The sequence below is a fragment of the Phyllopteryx taeniolatus genome, unplaced genomic scaffold, assembly GCF_024500385.1.
Source record: "Phyllopteryx taeniolatus isolate TA_2022b unplaced genomic scaffold, UOR_Ptae_1.2 contig_27, whole genome shotgun sequence".
Lineage (NCBI taxonomy): Eukaryota > Metazoa > Chordata > Actinopteri > Syngnathiformes > Syngnathidae > Phyllopteryx > Phyllopteryx taeniolatus.
Window position 1 is genome coordinate 378,841 of NW_026903195.1, and position 20,178 is coordinate 399,018.

General features: G+C 44.5%; 1 protein-coding gene across 1 annotated transcript in view; it reads right to left on the minus strand.

Annotated features, from left to right (window-relative positions):
* Nucleotides 1-19,683, minus strand: part of edem2 (ER degradation enhancer, mannosidase alpha-like 2) — a 61,838-nt gene extending 42,155 nt beyond the window's left edge. Inside the window, exons 1-4 of the mRNA XM_061765165.1 lie at nucleotides 19,331-19,683; nucleotides 4,108-4,218; nucleotides 3,983-4,022; nucleotides 3,771-3,876 (exon numbers count right to left, since the gene is read on the minus strand). Coding sequence (XP_061621149.1) covers nucleotides 3,771-3,876; nucleotides 3,983-4,022; nucleotides 4,108-4,218; nucleotides 19,331-19,425 — 352 coding nt within the window. The 5' untranslated portion in view covers nucleotides 19,426-19,683. The remainder of the gene's footprint in view (nucleotides 1-3,770; nucleotides 3,877-3,982; nucleotides 4,023-4,107; nucleotides 4,219-19,330) is intronic.
* Between the last annotated feature and the right edge of the window lie 495 nt (nucleotides 19,684-20,178).

A 20,178-nucleotide genomic window follows, 5' to 3' on the forward strand; every position in this document is an offset into this window, starting at 1 on the left:
AAAACTTGTTTTTCACAGATTAGGAAGAATACAGTATGTGCCTGAGAATATTTCAATATCACGGCGTTTGTGTGTGAATATTTGTTATTTGAAGGTAAATAAATCCCTCCCGTGATCTAATGCTAGTTTTAGCTAGCTAGGGTTTTCCATTGAGTCTTAGCATTAAGTTGGCGATTTCTAAAAGAATATGTGTCGTCATATGAAGTGATCCATCCATCCATTTTCTGAGCCGCTTCTCCTCACTAGGGTCGCGGGCGTGCTGGAGCCTATCCCAGCTGTCATCGGGCAGGAGGCGGGGTACACCCTGAACTGGTTGCCAGCCAATCGCAGGGCACATAGAAACAAACAACCATTCGCACTCACAGTCATGCCTACGGGCAAGTTAGAGTCTCCAATTAATGCATGTTTTTGGGATGTGGGAGGAAACCGGAGTGCCCGGAGAAAACCCACGCAGGCACGGGGAGAACATGCAAACTCCACACAGGCGGGGACGGGGATTGAACCCCGCACCTCAGAACTGTGAGGCTGACGCTCTAACCAGTCGGCCACCGTGCCGCCGTCATATGAAGTGATACTGTCTAAATTGTACACATCTGTCATGGGTCAACGTGGTGGTATGGTGGTTTTCCACATATTGTACACGCAGTGCCGTGAAAAAGTATTGGCCCCCCTTCGGAAATTCTTATATTTTTGCAGTTTCCCCACTTTAATGTTGAAGATCATCAAACAAATGTAAAGATCTGACAAATATAACCCAAGTGAACTTAAAATTCTGTTTTTAAATCTTTTAATTTATTAAGGAACAAAAACTATTACTGTTACTGTTACCTGGCCCAGTGTAAAAAAAGTAACGGCCCCCTAAATCTAATGACTGGTTTGGCCATCCTCAGCAGCAACAACTAAAATCACTTTAGCTTGAGGTCACAAACTGATGGCCGAACATTCTCCTTCAGGGTTTTCTGTTAAAGCGCAGAATTTATGGTTCCATCCATCACAACAAGTTGTCCAGGTCCTGAAGGAGAAAATCATCCCAAGACCATCATACTACCACCACCATGTTTGACTGTTGATATGATGTTCTTTTTCTGGAACACTGTGCTACATTTGCACCAGATGTAACGAGACACAGTTCATACAATATTCTCCCAAAAGTCTTGGGAATAATTTAGATGTTTTTTGCAAAACAAATCAGAGCCTTTATGTTCTTTTTGGTCAGCAGTGGTTTCGCTTTGGAACCATTTTTGCCTAGTCTCTACCTTAGTGTTGTTTCATGAACACTAAGGCAAGGGAGGCCTGCAGTTCTTTAGAAGTTGTCGTGAGCTCTTTTGTGCCCTCCTGGATGAATCATTGCTGTTCTGTTGGGGTAATCTTTGGAGGCCGGGCACTCCTGTGAAGGTTCACCACTGTTCCATGCTTGTTCCATGTGAGGATAATGTCTCTCCTTATGGTTCACTGGAATCCTAAAGCTTAAGAAATGGCTTTTTAAACCTTTTCCAGACTGACATGTCAATTACTTTATTTCTCGCCTGTTTTGGAATTTCTTTGGATCGTGGCATTTTGTTGCAGCTTTTTTAAATCTTTTGTCTGACTTGAATTTGTCGGGACAGATTCTGTTTAAGTGATTTCTTGATTGAACACGTCTGGAGGTAGTCAGGCTTGGGTGTGATCAGTGAAAATTGACCAAAAATAGTGATTAGCCACAATTCATGATTTAACAATGATTTAACAATTACTTTTTCCACACAGGGCCAGGTAACTTTGAAATGTTTTTGTCTTTCCTTGAGAAATTAAATTTTAAATTCACTTGGGTTATATTTCTCTGATATTTACATTTGTTTGATGATCATAAAGTGGGGAAACTATGCAGTAATAAGAATTGGTCGCCCTGAAGTGGGCGACCAACATCAACTCTGTCCTCAAAAAGGCCCAGCAGAGGATGTACTTCCTGCGGCTTCTGAGAAAGCACGGCCTGCCACCAGAGCTGCTGAGACAGTTCTACACAGCGGTCATCGAATCAGTCCTGTGTTCTTCCATCACAGTCTGGTTCGGTGCTGCTACAAAAAAGGACAAACTCCGACTGCAACGGACAATCAAAACTGCTGAAAGGATTGTCGGTAACCCCCTACCCACCCTTGAGGACTTGCACGCTGCCAGAACTAAGACAAGGGCGTGCAAAATCCTCTCGGACCCTCCCCACCCCGGTCACCAGCTCTTCCAGCTCCTTCCCTCAGGTAGGCGCTACTGATCAATGCAAACTAGAACTAGTAGACATTCCAACAGCTTCTTCCCTCTTGCAATCAACTTCTTAAACAGCTAACCTATAATTCCATTACAACAAGCTGGCAATTTTTTGACTTGAGTTCGTTGTCACATTTCTGTGGGGCCAATTATGTATTACTCGCGCACTCGCTGTAGTTGTCTCGCCATGCTGCACTATTTGCATATACTGGCCACTCATGCCAGAGTAGCATCTGCTCCATTTGCACACTGATTGAGGAGTATCTGTAACATTTGCACAACCATTGTCCCAGATTATCGCACTACTCGTCACTTTAAACCGCATACACTCCTTGAAGTCTCAGCGCCCTTTGCACAATGGTCTTTGCACCGGACTATTGCGATATTAGTCATTCGAACTGCTCTAAGTACTAGAGGACTCTGCATCTTTTTGCACAATTGTTTTTTGTCAATGTTTTATGTCTCCAAAGTGTTCTGTAAATTGACTGTCTGTTGTACTAGAGCGGCTCCAACTACCGGAGACAAATTCCTTGTGTGTTTTGGACATACTTTGCAAATAAAGATGATTCTGATTCTGATTTGAGAAGGGGGCGACTTTTTCACGATACTGTATAATGTATAATAATTTACATTTCATCATGTTTTGTTATCAGTTCATTATTCTAGTAAAGACAAATATGTGGTTAATTCCAAAATTATGATCAATGGTTTTAATCCACGTTTTTAGAGGAAACATCTGAGGGTCCTGTTGATGCATTCTTTCAAAATTAATCAAAATGTTAAACGTAAATAGTTATAATACTTTGAGAAATTGAAATACACTACTATTATATTTTCAACAGGATAACTTAATTGTCAACTACATTTCTACAGTAATCTACCCAACACTGGTTGCACGCTTGCTGCAAATTCAGGGTGCTCTTACATTGCAGGATCTTGCATACACAAGCCGAGCCGCAGCACAATAATAGTTTTTCTTCTATTCTAACATTTTGTGATCGTTAGAGGCCAAACTCAAAATCATGATTAGGTCGGATAGGCTCCAGCATGCCCGCGACACTAGTGAGGATAAGCGGTACAGCAAATGGATGAATTTCAATTATTTGCCCAGCCCTAGCATCAGTACAATCCCATCTCTGGATTTAATCACCCAAACGTGTTAGACCAACAGCAGTCCAATTTCCACTCACACCCCGTATGGCAAAACTGTTGACAATCGTTGACCCGGGCCCCAACCATTCCAGTCAGGAAATCAAGTTGGTGATTTTCATATTTCATTTGGACAATGTTTTATACTGGAATCCTTCCTGAATGTGTGCATCCTTTTTTGATATGCAAGTTGCGTGTCCACTGGCTCAACTGGTTTCAAGGGCAATTTTTTTACCTAATTTTCCAAGCGGTGCTATTGAGTGAGTTTTGGGGAGCTGTGTTAGGGACCCATGAAATGCATACATTTTTATCAAGATAGGTGATTTTTCAGGCTTTTTGCGAAAAGCTAGCGAAAGCTGAGTTGACGTGTCACTTTTACAAACCTCTGATGTTGGTCTCAAAGACTGAGGCATTGATGTCGATGTTGAAGTCGACTGTGTCTTGGAGAAGAGATGCAACACGCTGAAACTCAGTTTGGTTTCCCAGCACCTTTGCACACGCACGCACACGCAGACGCACACACACACACACCTGTATCAATCAATCGTCAATGGACACAGGAAAAGGGAAACCGGAAACTAATTTCCAATCTCACCAGCAAAGTATCAAGCGCGTCGATGAGCGTCAGCGAGAAACTGAAGAAGCAGAGGGAAAAGGAGCAGGCGATGATGATGATGTGATGTAAAACAATACCAGTTGGAGGGGAACCTTTGACTTCACCTGCCCCAAGTGTCCTGACCATCACAGGTGAGGGGGCGGAGCTCATCATAGGGGAAGGCGCTGTCCAGGTAACTGTTGTAGGCATGGTAGAACATGCCTTTGATTCGCTGTCTGAAAGGTTTTGAAGCGCATATTTATATTATAGTTACTGTTCATACACCTCTTAGCATACTTATATCATATTTAATGTTCTATACCACTCCGATGTAGCATACAATTGATAAAGTCAACACAGCCTTGCTCCAATGTGATACAAAAAAATCTTATCAAAATAAATTTAAAAAATAAATAAATAAATAAATTTTTCCACTGATAAAGTGCTCAACCTGCATAACTCCCCCCCCCCAAAAAAAAATCTGTTCGAGAGGGGAAGTAAACATTTGCTGTCCCGACCCAACTTTTTCACTTCCGATCCGATTACCATATTGCCGCCTTGAGTTCTGGCAGATACCGATATCGGTCCAATCCGATATCATGCACTACATACAAGAATCATACATACATATTTTTCAAGATGGAATGTCAGAAAAGGTTTCATGAAGCGATGGTACTTAAACAGAGAACAATAATCAGCAACAGTAGCTATGACAAAAAGGGACCCATTTATTAACCAACAGGTTACATAAAATAACTTTAAAAATGACAATGTACGACAATTGAATAAAAGAAAAGAATTAGAAAATCCTAAAAAATAACCAATAAAACCAACAAAAGTATTTAAACTGCAACATAACCACTGCCTAACTCAAACAACGCATATTCTACATTAGATGAAAAAAAAAATGAATTGGAAAACCATGAAAAATAACCAATAAATAAAAAAATACTAATTATACTTTTAAAGTGCAAAATAAAAACAAATTTATTGTCCGTATATGGTGGGAACAGCATTTGCTTTCCTTGAATTCTTGATTCAACTGGGGTTTAGTTTTATTGACAATGTCGAGGCGGATAGGAGGCAAAGTGCTAAATAGTCTCTGTGTGCCTTGTTGGGATTGCTGTTCCTGCTATGTACCTCTTAACCTCTGAGGGGTACTGCGGTGTGATGTATTTGAACATTAACATTGACAGTGAACTTCAACTGGAGTATAAAGAAACGACTTTAAGCAAGCAATTCACTTTTACTTCTTGCTACAACAGTGGGTACGGAAAGCATTCAGACTCCATTAAATTTTTCACTCTTTGTTATATTGCTGCCATTTGTTAAAATAATTTAAGTTAATTTTTCCCCCTCATTAATGTATACACAGCATCCCATATTGACAGAAAAAAATACGGAAATGTTGAAACTTTTGCAGATTTATTAAAAAAGAAAAAAGAAAAAAAAAGAAATATTACACAGCCATAAGTATTCAGTATTTGTCCGAACAAAATGTACCTTTAGCTATCCATCCATCCATTTTCTTCCGCTTATCCGAAGTCGGGTCACGGGGGTTAGGGTTGGCAGGGAAGCCCATACTTCCCTCTCCCTAGTCACTTCATCCAGCTCTTCCAGGGGGATCACGAGGCGTTCCCAGGCCAGCCGGGAGACGTAGTCTCTCTTCTGCGTGTCCTGGGTCGTCCCCGGGGTCTCCTCCCGGTGGGAAGTGCCATGAACACCTCACCAGGGAGGCATCCAAGAGGCATCCTAATCAGATGCCCGAGCCACCTCATCTGCCTCCTCTCAATGTTAAGGAGCAGTGGCTCTACTCTGAGCCCCTCCCGGATGACAGAGCTTCTCACCCTCTCACTAAGGGAGAGCCCGGACACCGTGCAGAGGAAACTCATTTCGGCCGGTTGTATCCGGGATCTTGTTCTTTCAGTCATGGCCCACAGCTCGTGACAATAGGTGAGGATAGGAACGTAGATCGACCGGTAAATTGACAGCTTCATCTTTCGGCTTAGCTCCTTCTTCACCACAATAGGCCAATGCATTGTCCGCATCACTGCAGATGCTGCACCGATCCGCCTGTCGATCTCACGTTCCCATTCTTCCTTCACTCGTGAACAAGACCCTAAGATACTTGAACTCCTCCACTTGGGGTAGGATCTCATCCCCGACCTGGAGAGGGCTCTGGAGTCCACCCTTTTCCAACTGAGGACCATGGTCTCAGATTTGGGGGTGATTTTTATCCCAGCCGAGTCACACTCGGCTGCGAACCCCTCCGGGGAGAGTTGGAGATCACGGCTTGATGAAGCCAACAAAACCACATCATCTACAAAAAGCAGAGATGCAATACTGAGGTCAACAAACCGGCCCTCCTCTACGCCCCGGGTGTAGAGCTGGTTCACTGTTCCACGGACAGGACGAAAACCACACTGCTCCTCCTGAATCTGTGATTCGACTTCCCCACGGACCCTCCTCTCCAGCACCCCTTAATAGACCTTACCAGGGAGGCCGAGGAGTGTGATCCCCCTGTAGTTGGAAAACACCCTCCAGTCCCACTTCTTAAAAAGGGAGAGCACCACCCCAGTCTGCCAATCCCGAGGTACTGTCACCACTGTCCACACAATGTTGCAGAGGCATGTCAACCAGGCCAGCCCCACAACAGCCCCACAACATCCAGACCCTTTAGGACCTCCAGGTGAATCTCATCCACCCTCGGGGCCCTGTCACCGAAGACCTTTTTAACCACCTCGGTGACCTCAACCCCAGAGATAGGAGAGCCCGCCTCAGACACCACAGACTCTGCTTTCTTAAGGAATTGAGGTCTTTGAAGTATTCTCCCCACCGACTGACAACATCCCGAGTCGAGGTCAGCAGCGCCCCATCCCCACGATACACAGTGTTGATGGTGCACTACTTCCCCCTCCCGAGACACCGGATGGTGGACCAGAATTTCCTCGAAGCAGTCCGAAAGTCTTTTTCCTTGGCCTCAACGAACTCCTCCCATGCCCGAGTATTTGCCTCAGCGACCACCTAAGCTGCATTCTGCTTGGCCAGCCGGTACCCATCAGCTCCTTCTTCAGTATGATGGCATCCCTCACCGCTGGTGTCCACCAACGGATTTGGGGATTGCTGCCACGACAGGCACCTTACGGCCACAGTTCCGGTCGGCCGCCTCAGCAATGGAGGCGCGGAACATGGTCCGATCGGACTCAATGTTTCCCTCCTCTCCAGAAACGCAGGTGAAGTTCTGCCAGAGGTGGGAGTTGAAACGCCTTCTGACAGGAGATTCTGCCAGACATTCCCAGTAGACCCTCACAATACGTTTAGGCCTGCGGGGTCGGACCGGCATATTCCCCCACCATCGGAGCCAAATTACCAGCAGGTGGTGATCAGTTGACACCTCTGCACCTATCTTCACCAGAGTGTCCAAGACATGTGGCCGCAAGTCCGATGACGTGACCACAAAGTCGATCATCGAACTGCGACTAAGGGCGTCTGGTGCCAAGTGCACGTGTGGACACGCTTATGCTTGAAGGTGTGTTCGTTATGGACAATCCGTGATGAGCACTGAAGTCCAACAACAAATCGCGGGCTCCGTTCCTCCCAATCACGCCCTTCCAGGTCTCACTTTCATTGCCCACGTGAGCATTGAAGTCCCCCAGCAGAACGATGGAGTCACCAGCAGGAGGGCTCTCCAGCACCCCTCCAAGGACTCCAAAAAGGGTGGGGACTCTGAACTGCTGTTTGGTGCATAGGCAAAAATAAAAGTCAAGTCCCATACCCCCACCCGAAGGTGGAGGGAGGCTACCCTCTCATCCACCGGGGTGAACCCCAATGTGCAGGCGCCGAGACGGTGGGCAATAAGTATACTCATACCTGCTTGGCGCCTCTGACCGTGAACTACTCCAGAGTAGAAGAGTCCAACCCCTCTCAAGTGGACTTGTACCGCAGCCCAAGCAGTCTGTGGAGGAGAGCCTATCTAGTAGGAACTTCTCGACCTCACACACCAGCTCGGGCTCCTTCCCTGCCAGAGAGGTGACATTCCACATCCCTAGAGCCAGCTTCTTTAGCCGGCGATCGCATCGACAAGGTCCCTGCCTTCGGCCACTGCCCAGCTCACATTGCACCGACCTCTATGGCCCCTCCCACAGGTGTTGAGCCCATGGAAGAGAGGACCTGTATTACCCTTCCAGGCTCTGCCCGGCCCGGCCCCATGGGTGCAAGACCAGGCGCTCTCCTTTGAGCCCCACCTCCAGGCCTGGGTCCAGAGGGGAGCCACGGTGGCCCGAGTCCAGGCAAAGGAAAACATTTCTTTATTTTTAGACTTCATTGGGGTTTTTGGTGCCGTGCTTTGTTTGTTTCCTCACCTTTGACCCGTTTACCCTCCTTGAGCAGTCACCTTTTCGTGGTGAAGGGATGCGTGTGTCCCAATGATCCTAGGCGCTAAGTTGTCTGGGGCTTTACGCCCCTGGCTAGCTATACCGGGCATTAAAAATGAACAAGAAACTAGAGAAATGAGGGTGGTCTATTCCACCCCCCCCCCCAACTATGTTACTCTATTTATATTCATATATACTTATACAGCGGCTGAAATAAGTATTATAACACATTTGTCATCCAAACGTGATGTGCATTATGGCATCAAAATAGTTCAATTTTGCTCTCATCTGACCAGACTATATTCTTCCAGTATTTCACTGGCTTGTCCATATGTTGTTCAGCAAACTTTAAACAAGCTTTGACATGCTGTTTTCCAGCAATGTCGTCTTGCTTATTGAGCGTGCTTACAGGCCATGGCGGCGGAGTACATTACTCACTGTTTTCCTTGTGACAACAGCACCTGCTAATTCCAGGTCTTTTTGAAGCTCTCCACAGGTGGTCCTTGGCTCTTGGACAATTCTTCTGATTGTTCTTTGCACTCCTCTGTGAGAACTATTGTGAGGAGCACCTGATCGAGGCAAATTTATGGTGGTATAATTGGCTTTCCAATTAGGTACTTTGACCCCAACCGTGCTCACTGGAACATTCAGAAGCTTATGCGCCTGTCAAAAATGCCATCGGTATGTTTTGCAACAATTAGTTTGCGATGGTCTTGAGACAGTTTTCTGCTCTTACCCATCATGAGATGTGTCTTGACTCACACCTTGGCAATGAGACCTTTTTGTAGGCCATCAATTAGGACTGAACCAGATGATATTAATTTGCACTGACAAGGGGCTGGATTGCTGTTTGATTACTGATAGATTTTAGGTGTTGTCTTGGCTTTCTATGCCTTTTTGCACCTCCCTTCATGTGTTCAATATTTTTCCGTGTCATTTCACATTATTACACATAACTTAATTTCTGATCTTATTTGTTCTAATTTTTTGAATGCATTGATTACTTGGGTTGTTCCCAACATCTGGTCAAATTTTCAGGTAATAGCACCTTTGAAAGTATATTTAGTGAGACAAATGGCGACCTGTTAAATACTTATTTCAGCCGCTGTACATAATACTAGCTTTTAGTTTGCACTATTACTCTATTTGACTGCAATTTATTTCTTCCATCTAAAACAATACATTTGCACCCACTCTGTGGTTGCTGTTGTTTATTGCGTTTATAGCCACGACACTCAAACAGTGAACCTTTTTGCTCCATTTACATATTAAGTGCCATCCATCCATTCTCAACACCGCTTATCCTGGTTAGTGTCACAGGGCGCTGGAGCCTATCCCGGCTGACCTCAGGCGAAAGGTGGACTACACCCTGAACTGGTCCTCCATTAAATGGTTTACCCTTTTGCATTCGGGTGGATTTTTATGGGAGCATTCGCCGTGTCATCACCACATGGTCAACGTGGTGTCTCGGTTGGCAGAAAGCCTATGAAGTCAGTAGCTGACCATGAGTTATCAGGTTATTCACGCTTATTTCCGTAAATTAAGAAATGGTAGTGTTGTGTTGGGTTAGGGGGGCTGTACATACAGATTCTCAACGAAGGATTTTTATTGCTTTTACGGCATCCCAAAGACACATGAAGCTCATTGAAAGCTTACGTGAAGCCATTATGTGACAAGTGTTACCATACTGACTGATAATGTTTGCTTTCGCCACTTTACATAGTCATGGTAAGACACTTAACTTTGCAATAACTCGTTTTGCAATATATTACGAAATTAGATATAATGCTCAATGCAGCCCTATGGGGGGCACAAGTCAGTGCAAACTGTAGGCTGGTCCCAAGCCCGGATAAATGCAAAGGGTTGCGTCAGGAAGGGCATCCGGCTTAAAACCTTGCCAAACAAATATGAGCGTTCATCCAAAGAATTCCATACCGGATCGGTCGTGGCCCGGGTTAACAACGTCCGCCACCGGCGCCATCAACCTGCAGGGCGCTGTTGGAAATTCAGCTACTGTGGGTCGAAGTCGAAGTCAAAGAAGAAGAAGAAGAAGAAGAGGTGGAAAGCGGGTTCTTCGGCAGAAAGAGAAGAGGAAAACACAGAGCCTAGAACTGAATGTGGGGACTTTGAATGTTGGGACTATGACAGGAAAATCTCAGGAGTTGGTGACATGATGATTAGGAGAAATTATTTTACCATGGTGTAGATGGGAAGAGAAATGGAGTCGGGGTTATTTTAAATGAAGAGTTGGCTAAGAATGTTTTGGAGGTGAAAAGAGTATCAGATCGAGTGATGAGGCTGAAATTTGAAATTGAGGGTGTTATGTGTAATGTGATTAGTGGCTATGCCCCACAGGTAGGATGTGACCTAGAGGTGAAAGAGAAATTCTGGAAGGAGCTAGATGATGTAGTTCTGAGCATCCCAGACAGAGAGAGAGTCGTAATTGGTGCAGATTGTAATTGGTGAAGGTAATAGGAGTGATGAAGAAGTGATGGGTAGGTACGGCATCCAGGAAAGGAACTTGGAGGGACAGATGGTGGTAGACTTTGCAACAAGGATGCAAATGGCTGTAGTGAACACTTTTTTCCAGAAGAGGCACGAACATAGGGTGACCTACAAGAGCGGAGGTAGAAGCACACAGGTGGATTACATCTTGTGCAGACGATGTAATCTGAAGGAGGTTACCAACTGTAAGGTAGTGGTAGGGGAGAGTGTGGCTAGACAACATAGGATGGTGGTGTGTAAGATGACTCTGGTGGTGGGGAGGAAAATTAGGAAGACAAAGGCAGAGAAGAGAACCATGTGGTGGAAGCTGAGACAGGACGAGTGTTGTGCAGCTTTTCGGGAAGAGGTGATACAGGCTCTCGGTGGACGGGAAGAGCTTCCAGAAGACTGGACCACTGCAGCCAAGGTGATCAGAGAAGCAGGCAGGAGAGTACTTGGTGTATCTTCTGGCAGGAAAGGAGAGAAGGAGACTTGGTGGTGGAACCTCACAGTACAGGAAATCATACAAGGAAAACGGTTAGCTAAGAAGTGGGACACTGAGAGGACTGAGGAGAGGCGAAAGGAATACATTGAGATGCGACACAGGGCAAAGGTAGAGGTGGCAAAGGCAAAACAAGAGGCATATGATGACATGTATGGCAGGTTGGACACTAAAGAAGGAGAAAAGGATCTATACAGGCTGGCCAGACAGAGGGATAGAGATGGGAAGGATGTGCAGCAGGTTAGGGTGATTAAGGATAGAGATGGAAATATGTTGACTGGTGCCAGCAGTGTGCTAGGTAGATGGAAAGAATACTTCGAGGAGTTGATGAATGAGGAAAATGATAGAGAAGGGAGAGTAGAAGAGGCAAGTGTGGTGGACCAGGAAGTGGCAATGATTAGTAAGGGGGAAGTTAGAAAGGCATTAAAGAGAATGAAAAATGGAAAGGCAGTTGGTCCTGATGACATTCCTGTGGAGGTATGGAAGCATCTAGGAGAGGTGGCTGTGGAGTTTTTGACCAGCTTGTTCAATAGAATTCTAGTGCGTGAGAAGATGCCTGAGGAATGGAGGAAAAGTGTACTGGTGCCCATTTTTAAGAACAAAGGTGATGTGCAGAGCTGTGGCAACTATAGAGGAATAAAGTTGATGAGCCACACAATGAAGTTATGGGAAAGAGTAGTGGAGGCTAGACACAGGACAGAAGTGAGTATTTGCGAGCAGCAGTATGGTTTCACGCCTAGAAAGAGTACCACAGATGCATTATTTGCCTTGAGGATGTTGATGGAAAAGTACAGAGAAGGTCAGAAGGAGGTACATTGTGTCTTTGTAGATCTAGAGAAAGCCTATGACAGAGTACCCAGAGAGGAATTGTGGTACTGCATGCGGAAGTCTGGACGGGCAGAGAAGTATGTTAGAATAATACAGGACATGTACGAAGGCAGCAGAACAGCGGTGAGGTGTGCTGTCGGTGTGACAGAAGAATTTAAGGTGGACGTGGGACTGCATCAGGGATCAGCCCTGAGCCCCTTCCTTTTTGCAGTGGTAATGGATAGGCTGACAGATGAGGTTAGACTGGAATCCCCGTGGACCATGATGTTTGCAGATGACATTGTGATCTGCAGTGAAAGCAGGGAGCAGCTGGAGGAACAGTTAGAAAGATGGAGGCATGCACTGGAAAGAAGAGGAATGAAGATTAGCCGAAGTAAAACAGAATATATGTGCATGAATGAGAAAGGGGTGGTGGGGGAAGAATGAGGCTACAGGGAGAAGAGATGGCAAGGGTAGAGGACTTTAAATACTTGGGGTCAACCGTCCAGAGCAATGGTGAGTGTGGTCAGGAAGTGAAGAAACTGGTCCAAGCAGGTTGGAACGGGTGGAGAAGGTGTCAGGTGTGTTATGTGACAGAAGAGTCTCTGCTAGGATGAAGGGCAAAGTTTATAAAACAGTGGTGAGGCCAGCCATGATGTATGGATTAGAGACAGTGGCACTGAAGAGAAAACAGGAAGCAGAGCTGGAGGTGGCGGAAATTAAGATGTTGAGGTTCGCTCTCGGAGTGACCAGGTTGGATAAAATTAGAAATGAGCTCATCAGAGGGACAGCCAAGGTTCGATGTTTTGGAGACAAAGTTAGAGAGAGCAGACTTCAATGGTTTGGACACGTCCAGAGGAGAGAGAGTGAGTATATTGGTAGAAGGATGATGAGGATGGATCTGCCAGGCAACAGAGCTAGAGGAAGACCAAAGAGAAGGTTGATGGATGTCGTGAGGGAAGACATGATGGCACTTGGTGTTCGAGAGGAGGATGCAGGAGATAGGCTCTCATGGAAAAGGATGACGCGCTGTGGCGACCCCTAACGGGACAAGCCGAAAAGAAGAAGATATAATGCTCATATTTAAGGATATTTGGCACAAACAAAAAGATAAATCTCACATCAGCTAATAACTTGCATCCCACGCTTAAATGTTGATGCCTCCATTACGTTTGGTGATATTTTACCTCTTAAATAGGCCTATTACCATCTGGAAATTATTATGAGCCTCATAATATGCCAATACACGCCACATATGAAGATGTTTTGCCGTCTGAACATTTTTAAATCAACAACTGAATGATCAACACTTCTATGCATCAAGAGACTTGTAGACTTTCATTAAATCTTGTGTGTAGGCTGAAATTAAAAGTTGTCGATCAAAAACAGCTCCTCTGGTCAGATCAGTGGACGGATTTAGGACAAGTTTGTCTATAAATTCTTGTTGCCACTGTTGCACAGAAGCTTTGCTGCATAACTTTACTTGGCATCAGCTGGCTCAGACTGGCCCAAATACGACTGCTGACTGAACAACAATCATTATTAATTTCTTTATGGTTACGTTTTGTTTAATGATCATTCTTTTCTGAAATGCTTGACAGTTTAATTTGAACCTCAAAAGAAAATTCATTCAATTAAATCTTTGCCTGGCCCTTCATGTTTTCAAGAATTGTACCCATCTTACAAATTTTGCCTGGCTAAGCAAACATATGAGCACAACTGTGTTTTCTCTCATTTACAAAAAAGTAGGGCTGTGAATTTCAAAATAAGAGCAAGTGAATAAAAATAATTACATGTTCAAATAAAGGGCTAAACTAAAGAATAATGCTTTGAAAAAACTAACAAAATACAGATAATACTTCATGTTTTGATCCATATGGGTAGAAGCAAAATCATGCATTGTAAAAATGCATTATACATAAGTAGAAGAGTTTTCCAGAATTTTTGGGTCAACTTTGGGGGTGCGTATTATACATGGGTGCACTTTATACACGAGAAATTAGGGTGCATGTTGATGGACAAATTTAGGATTAAAATTAAAGTTGCTTCATTTCTTTGCTTTTTTTCTTGTTCTGACCTCCAATTTGAGCCAGGCCAATCTCCACCTGCACCTGATGCCTGCTTCAAGCTGTGCCACATGAATACCATCCTCCTCTTTAAGGACTCTCATTCTGGAAAGGAATTGACTAAAAATCATTGTTATACTTCATTTTTAACCATCATCAAAGGCTAATCCCAACAGCATCCTCAAGCAAAATATTAAGTACAGTGTTTTCTCTTTTTATCGTCCATTTCTGAATTTGAAGTTAGTTCATTCTGTGTTGTGACATAATCCCTAACATTGCTCCGTCGCTTAATACATTTAACATTTATATCCGTAAACTAATTAGATAACTCTAGCCACGTTTCCTAATTAATACAAGATGTACTCGCGGATCAGCTCGTCACCAATGTTACGTGCGTTTGTTCTGTTCCGCTGGGACGACAACCAGGGCCACGACCCGCAGCACCTCAACGCAAAAATACAAAAGACCACTGCAACAGATACGACACTGGCTGATCTCATGAGAAAAATATGCTGCCAGTGTTCAAGGAGTACGAAACAGCCCATGACAACAGCAAAGGCAACACCCACCCCCATCTCCTCAGGAAAAACCCATCGGATCTATCTTATCTATTAACATAAATGGCCTATTTTGAGTTCAAAACGGTGAATTTTGCCGAAAGGCAACTGATTTGCATGACTATATAAGATATGGTGGTCGAAAGTCACCGTCTCTTTCACTGCTTTAGTCAACCTCCTCCACCTGCATGCTCTCCTTTCTGAAGAAGGAGCGTCTTCTCGTTATGAACTGCCAATGGGCACGCGCCCCACGCGTGCATTCAGCCCCCTTGCCACATGTGGCGGAGCAGTACTGTCGTTGGGCGAAGAGGTGCCGCTGAAAAGGGCGCAAAAAGTACTGGTACCCACTCAGATTCATAATGACATGAGATCGATCCGTCCACACCCCTTTTTTTTTTTTTTTTTCCTAAATCACCCACACTTCTTGAAGTAGGATCTCCAACTCAGCAAGGGAGACGAATCTTACAAGCCCAAAATGGAATTCATGCTATCTGCTTCTCACGTAAAACACTACCTGTATAGTTACGTTTTGCTGTACTTCACTTGAGCACTTAACTCTGGCCTTACGTGTAAATTCCGACTCTCAGTGAAAATTGGACGACATCACCACACCGCGTCGAGTCTCACTACCCACACTGTAAAACATGGCGTTTGCTCAACTTAAAGTAACAATTTACAGACTATACTCAGATATTTGTAACTTTAGCTCTACTTAGCTAGGTAAGTCTTGCCATGTCCTCAACACTAGCTGAATTGAAATACCCTCAAAATAATGAAAACAGGTACCGCATTTTCACGACAATAAGGCGCACCGTATTAAAAGGCGCAGTCTCAGTTACGGGGTCTATTTCTGTATTTAACACACACATAAGGCGCACTTGTATTATTAGGCGCAGGCATGGTAAAACATACCCTAGCTTAAAACCTACGGTAGCATGCATGCAAGCTAAAACAATTTTTTTAAAAGGCAGCGGGAGCAAAACTGAGTTCAGTTGTACTGTATTGAAGTATTTAACAATGTACTCGCGTTATTTTTTTATCAATCCTCATCCACAAATCTATCAAAGTACTTATCTTCTGTATCCGAAACGAACAGATGGGCAAGTTCTCAATCAAACACACCAGGTTCCCTCTCGTACTCGTCGGAGTCAGTCCCGTTGCCGTGCGGCTCCTCAGAAATGAGGCCGGCTTTAACGAAAGCTAGAACAACAGTGCAAGCAGGCACGTTAGCCCAAGCATCCACAATCCATTCACAAATTGTCGGGTAACTCGCCCGGCGCTGCCTCCTAGTCTTAGTAAAGTTGTGTTCGCCATCTGTCATCCATGGCTCCCACGCCCTGTTTACACAGATGTCCAGCGGTTCGTCAAGCCTCCCAGAATGATGGCAAGCTCCGAGTTATTGCACTCAGTCGAATGGTGACTCTAGAGACGCTTCTCCCGGCTGTTCTTTGCTCATTAATCCATTGCTCGAGTTGGTATTCCAACTCGGGCCACCTCGCCTTGTTTCCGCGGTTTGTTTTTATTTATTTTTCCCGCAGAAACTCAGCAACTCAGCTTCGTCTTCTTGACTTGGCGAAGCTCGTTTTCCTGCTTCCTCGAGTTGGTCTTCCAACTCGGGCCACCTCGCCTTGTTCCCGCCTTTTGTTTCTTTTTTTTCCGTGGAAACTCAGCTTCGTCTTCTTGACTTGGCGAAGCTCGTTTTTCTGCTTCCTCGAGTTGGTCTTCCAACTCGTGCCACCTTGCCTTGTTTTCGCGTTTTGTTTTTCTTTTTTTCCGCGGAAAATCAGCTTTGTCTTCTTGACTTGGCGAAGCTCGTTTTCCTGCTTCCTCCACTTGCGAACCATGGATTCGTTGATCTTGAATTCTCTCGCAGCTGCAGCTGCTCGATTCCCATGTTCCTCCGCGTAACTAATAGCTTGCAGTTTAAACTGTGATTCGTAAGCATGTCTCTTCGTAGGTGCCATTTTCAGGGGTCCTTAGCCAAACCGATCCACATACCGGAACTATACACCTACTGGGGGCGTGTCTTTAGCCTCTTCTGTCACGCGCACCCTTCCTCCTTTACGTCCGCATGCTGTCCTCAGTCACGTCCGCCTTCCTCTATATAAGAAGCGTGTCGGCAGGAAATGCTCCCAGTCAGTCAAGCGGAGCGCTCATTAAATTCACACAACAACATTTACAGATTTTGGAACTCGGTGCACACATAAGGCGCGCCGCACTATATGGCGCCCCGTCCATTTTGGAGAAAATTTAATTGTGCATTCCCCAAAAATATAACTTTGAACCAATAGCATTAGTGTCATACAGCCGTGGTCGTGTGCGGCACGAGCTACTTCAGCCAAATAGCATTACTCGCTAACAATTCAGTAGGTAGCAAGCCATTATGACAAGACATAGCTGATAAGTCGGAATGACTTTGGGTACGTTCGGAATTCATTCTGACGCTCTCACTGCACCCCGAGAGTGGAGTATTCAGAGAGGCAGAGCACACTCCCTTTTCCACGAATTTATGAAGGAGCGTGTTGGCCATTGGGAGTGATGCATCAGTGAGTCTGGCATATTGAATGCGTCAGTTCTGCCTGTAAAAATCCAGCCGCTCTGTCTCTCAAGAGCAACGCTCTGAATAACCGAACGGCACACTCCAACTCTGTTTCCGACTGTTCCGGAATGTAGAGAGCGCGCTTGGAGTGAATTTCTGAACGTACCCTTTGTAATTGGCGCTATTAACAGCCTGGAGCAGCACAGGAGATTCGCCCTGCTGCGTAAAGTCAACAGTGTGGATTTGGAATGAGATACTTTGGAAAAACAACAACAACAAAGGGCCAGCGGGGTCATTTAGCGCGACAATAACCCTCTAGCAGTTCAAGGTAGTACTTAACTAGCAGGCAGTCCTAGCGGTAGCAACAAAAACAAAAAACAGCAGCACCCAGCATGTATGAGAACGAGCCAACTAGGCTTTATATTTATGATGAGGACGTTTGTGCTCAGGTACATCGATTAATCCTGCTCTTATTTTAGTGATAAAGTTGAGCGTCAACTTGAGAAAGAAAAAGTGAACGAAGCCCAACTCAGGCCATGTCTGAAAGCCACATTGCTATAAACTATTTTTCGCTTTGTTGTAGAGGAATTGTGGTTAAAAATCCCAGACAATTATTACTCTCATTGTAACAGATAATGCTGCAAACATGCTTCCTTCTGCACAGCTGGAAAATGTAACACACTGTAGTTGTTTTGACTTCAAAGTGCAACTGATGGTAAAAGTACTGGCACGACGAATGGATTATTATTATGACAACGTCCGCATGGCATATTTTCAGTGTCACATAATTTTGGACTTGTTTTCGTGTATTTTTTCCTGACACATATTCATTTATATTACATGATATTCAATTATATTACATGATATGTAGAGATTATTTGTGCCCTTCTGTTCTTAAATTTTGTTTTTGTGTTTGTTTTGTGGTTATGCAAGGATCCATCAAAGTCACCTTTGGAAAAAAGTTACCAGAGACCACCGCCACCCGCTCTTTCAACCACTGTTACAGGAGAGAGTCTCTCTGACTGTTCAATGGTGAGTATTAATACTAAAATGACTTAATTACACTGGCTCATGGTTGCTATACGCTTTACCAACCACATATTTCTAAGGATTATGTAGTAATTAGGCTGTCATTTTGTGTGGCATTTGGGCACATAAAGAAAAACAAAATAATTGTTGGTTCTACACTGCTTAATTCATCAGCAACATATCAACACTACATATATGAAAAGAGTCATTCCAAAACACCCCCTTCAGAGGACAGGACGGGTTTGGGATTGACCACTCACGGTCGTCTTGGCATCAGCAAAGTTGTAAGAGTAACTTTGTTGATTATATTTGACTTTAATGTAATCCCACTTAATATATAAAGCATAAAGTGGTCATGTGTGGCGATGGTAATTATTTAGCCACGCAGATGGTTCATTTGCGACACGTTAATGACGTGCGTGAAATGATGTCATCGTCTTATTTCTCCCAAACATTCCTACGTCCTCCTGCATCACTCTTCTGTAAATATCCTGGCTCCTCGATTGAATTTCTGGTGGGATGAGCTAGCATATAAACAGAGGAACTAGGACCAAGGAAGTTCCAAATATAGAAATGAAATGCACCCTTTTTCTCCAACTTCTCGACATGGACCTCCCAGTTGCTGTGGCGTTACAGTGTACTTTTCCTGGTCGGAGGTTGGAAAACTCCGACTTACCTCTTTTCTGCAATTCAGCATTATACAATACAACACGTTTAAAGGTATGATGTAGCATCCGGGTGTTTATGAAGTCGCTCATACAAATAAAACGGATACGGTTGTTCAGATTGTAAAATAAGAAATAAAAAGATGAGCTTTAGTTTTGTTTTCAGACTAGCGACTTAGAATCTCTCTCTAGCGCTGATTACGGTGGTAAGCCATGTTGTGTGTTGACGTTCAACTGGAATATCGGAAATTAGACGTGTGTGAATGATTTTTCGACTTCCTCGAAGTTGGAAACTCCACATTTGTTGGGTGCGCTTGAGTGTTTACCTGACATCGTGCATCTCTTCCTCGGTAAACTGATGACAAGCCGCCGTGCTCACGCACACACACGCGAGGAGTACGGCGCGCATGGGAGCGCGCATGGCGGCCAGTGGGGGGACAACAAATATTCTAATAAGAAGGCAGCGGCACTGACTCTAAACGTCTGCTGATAAGATAACAGCAACCGGTCTCGATATCAAGAGCTCATCTCATTTCTCTATTTGCAACGTTCCTAGCTCCTTGCTCCTCGACACACTGAAAGCGACCAGGAACTTGTTCTTGTTGAGCGCCTGCTGCTGCTGCTGCTTCTTCTTCTTCTTCTTCTTTTGCTCCTTCTTCTTGTTTGTTGGCGGGTGGCATCAAACGTTCAAGATGCCGCCATCTACTGTGCTGGAGTGTGGGTCAGAGTACGACTATACATATGTATAGTACTTAGAGCGCAAAATAAATAAATGAAAACCAAATAAACGTTAGACTATATTCTCTTCATCAATTCTGTTTCATTTAAAAACTGAAACAAGGCGTTGAGCTTAATTTCTTCAGTGTTCAGTACATTTCTAAGATTAAATTCAGGAAGCCCACTTTTCTTCAACTCATCTCTTGCCTCCCTCTACTTATTTCATACGTTTGCCAATAACAAATAACATAACTGGCGGACTGGTTAGAGCGTCTGCCTCACAGTTCTGAGGTCCGGGGTTCGTGGAGTTTGTCTGTGTGGAGTTTGCATGTTCTCCCCGTGCCTGCGTCGGTTTTCTCCGGGCACTCCGGTTTTCTTCCACATCCCAAAAACATGCATGGTAGGTTAATTGACGACTCTAAATTGCCCGTAGGTGTGAATGTGAGTGTGAGTGGTT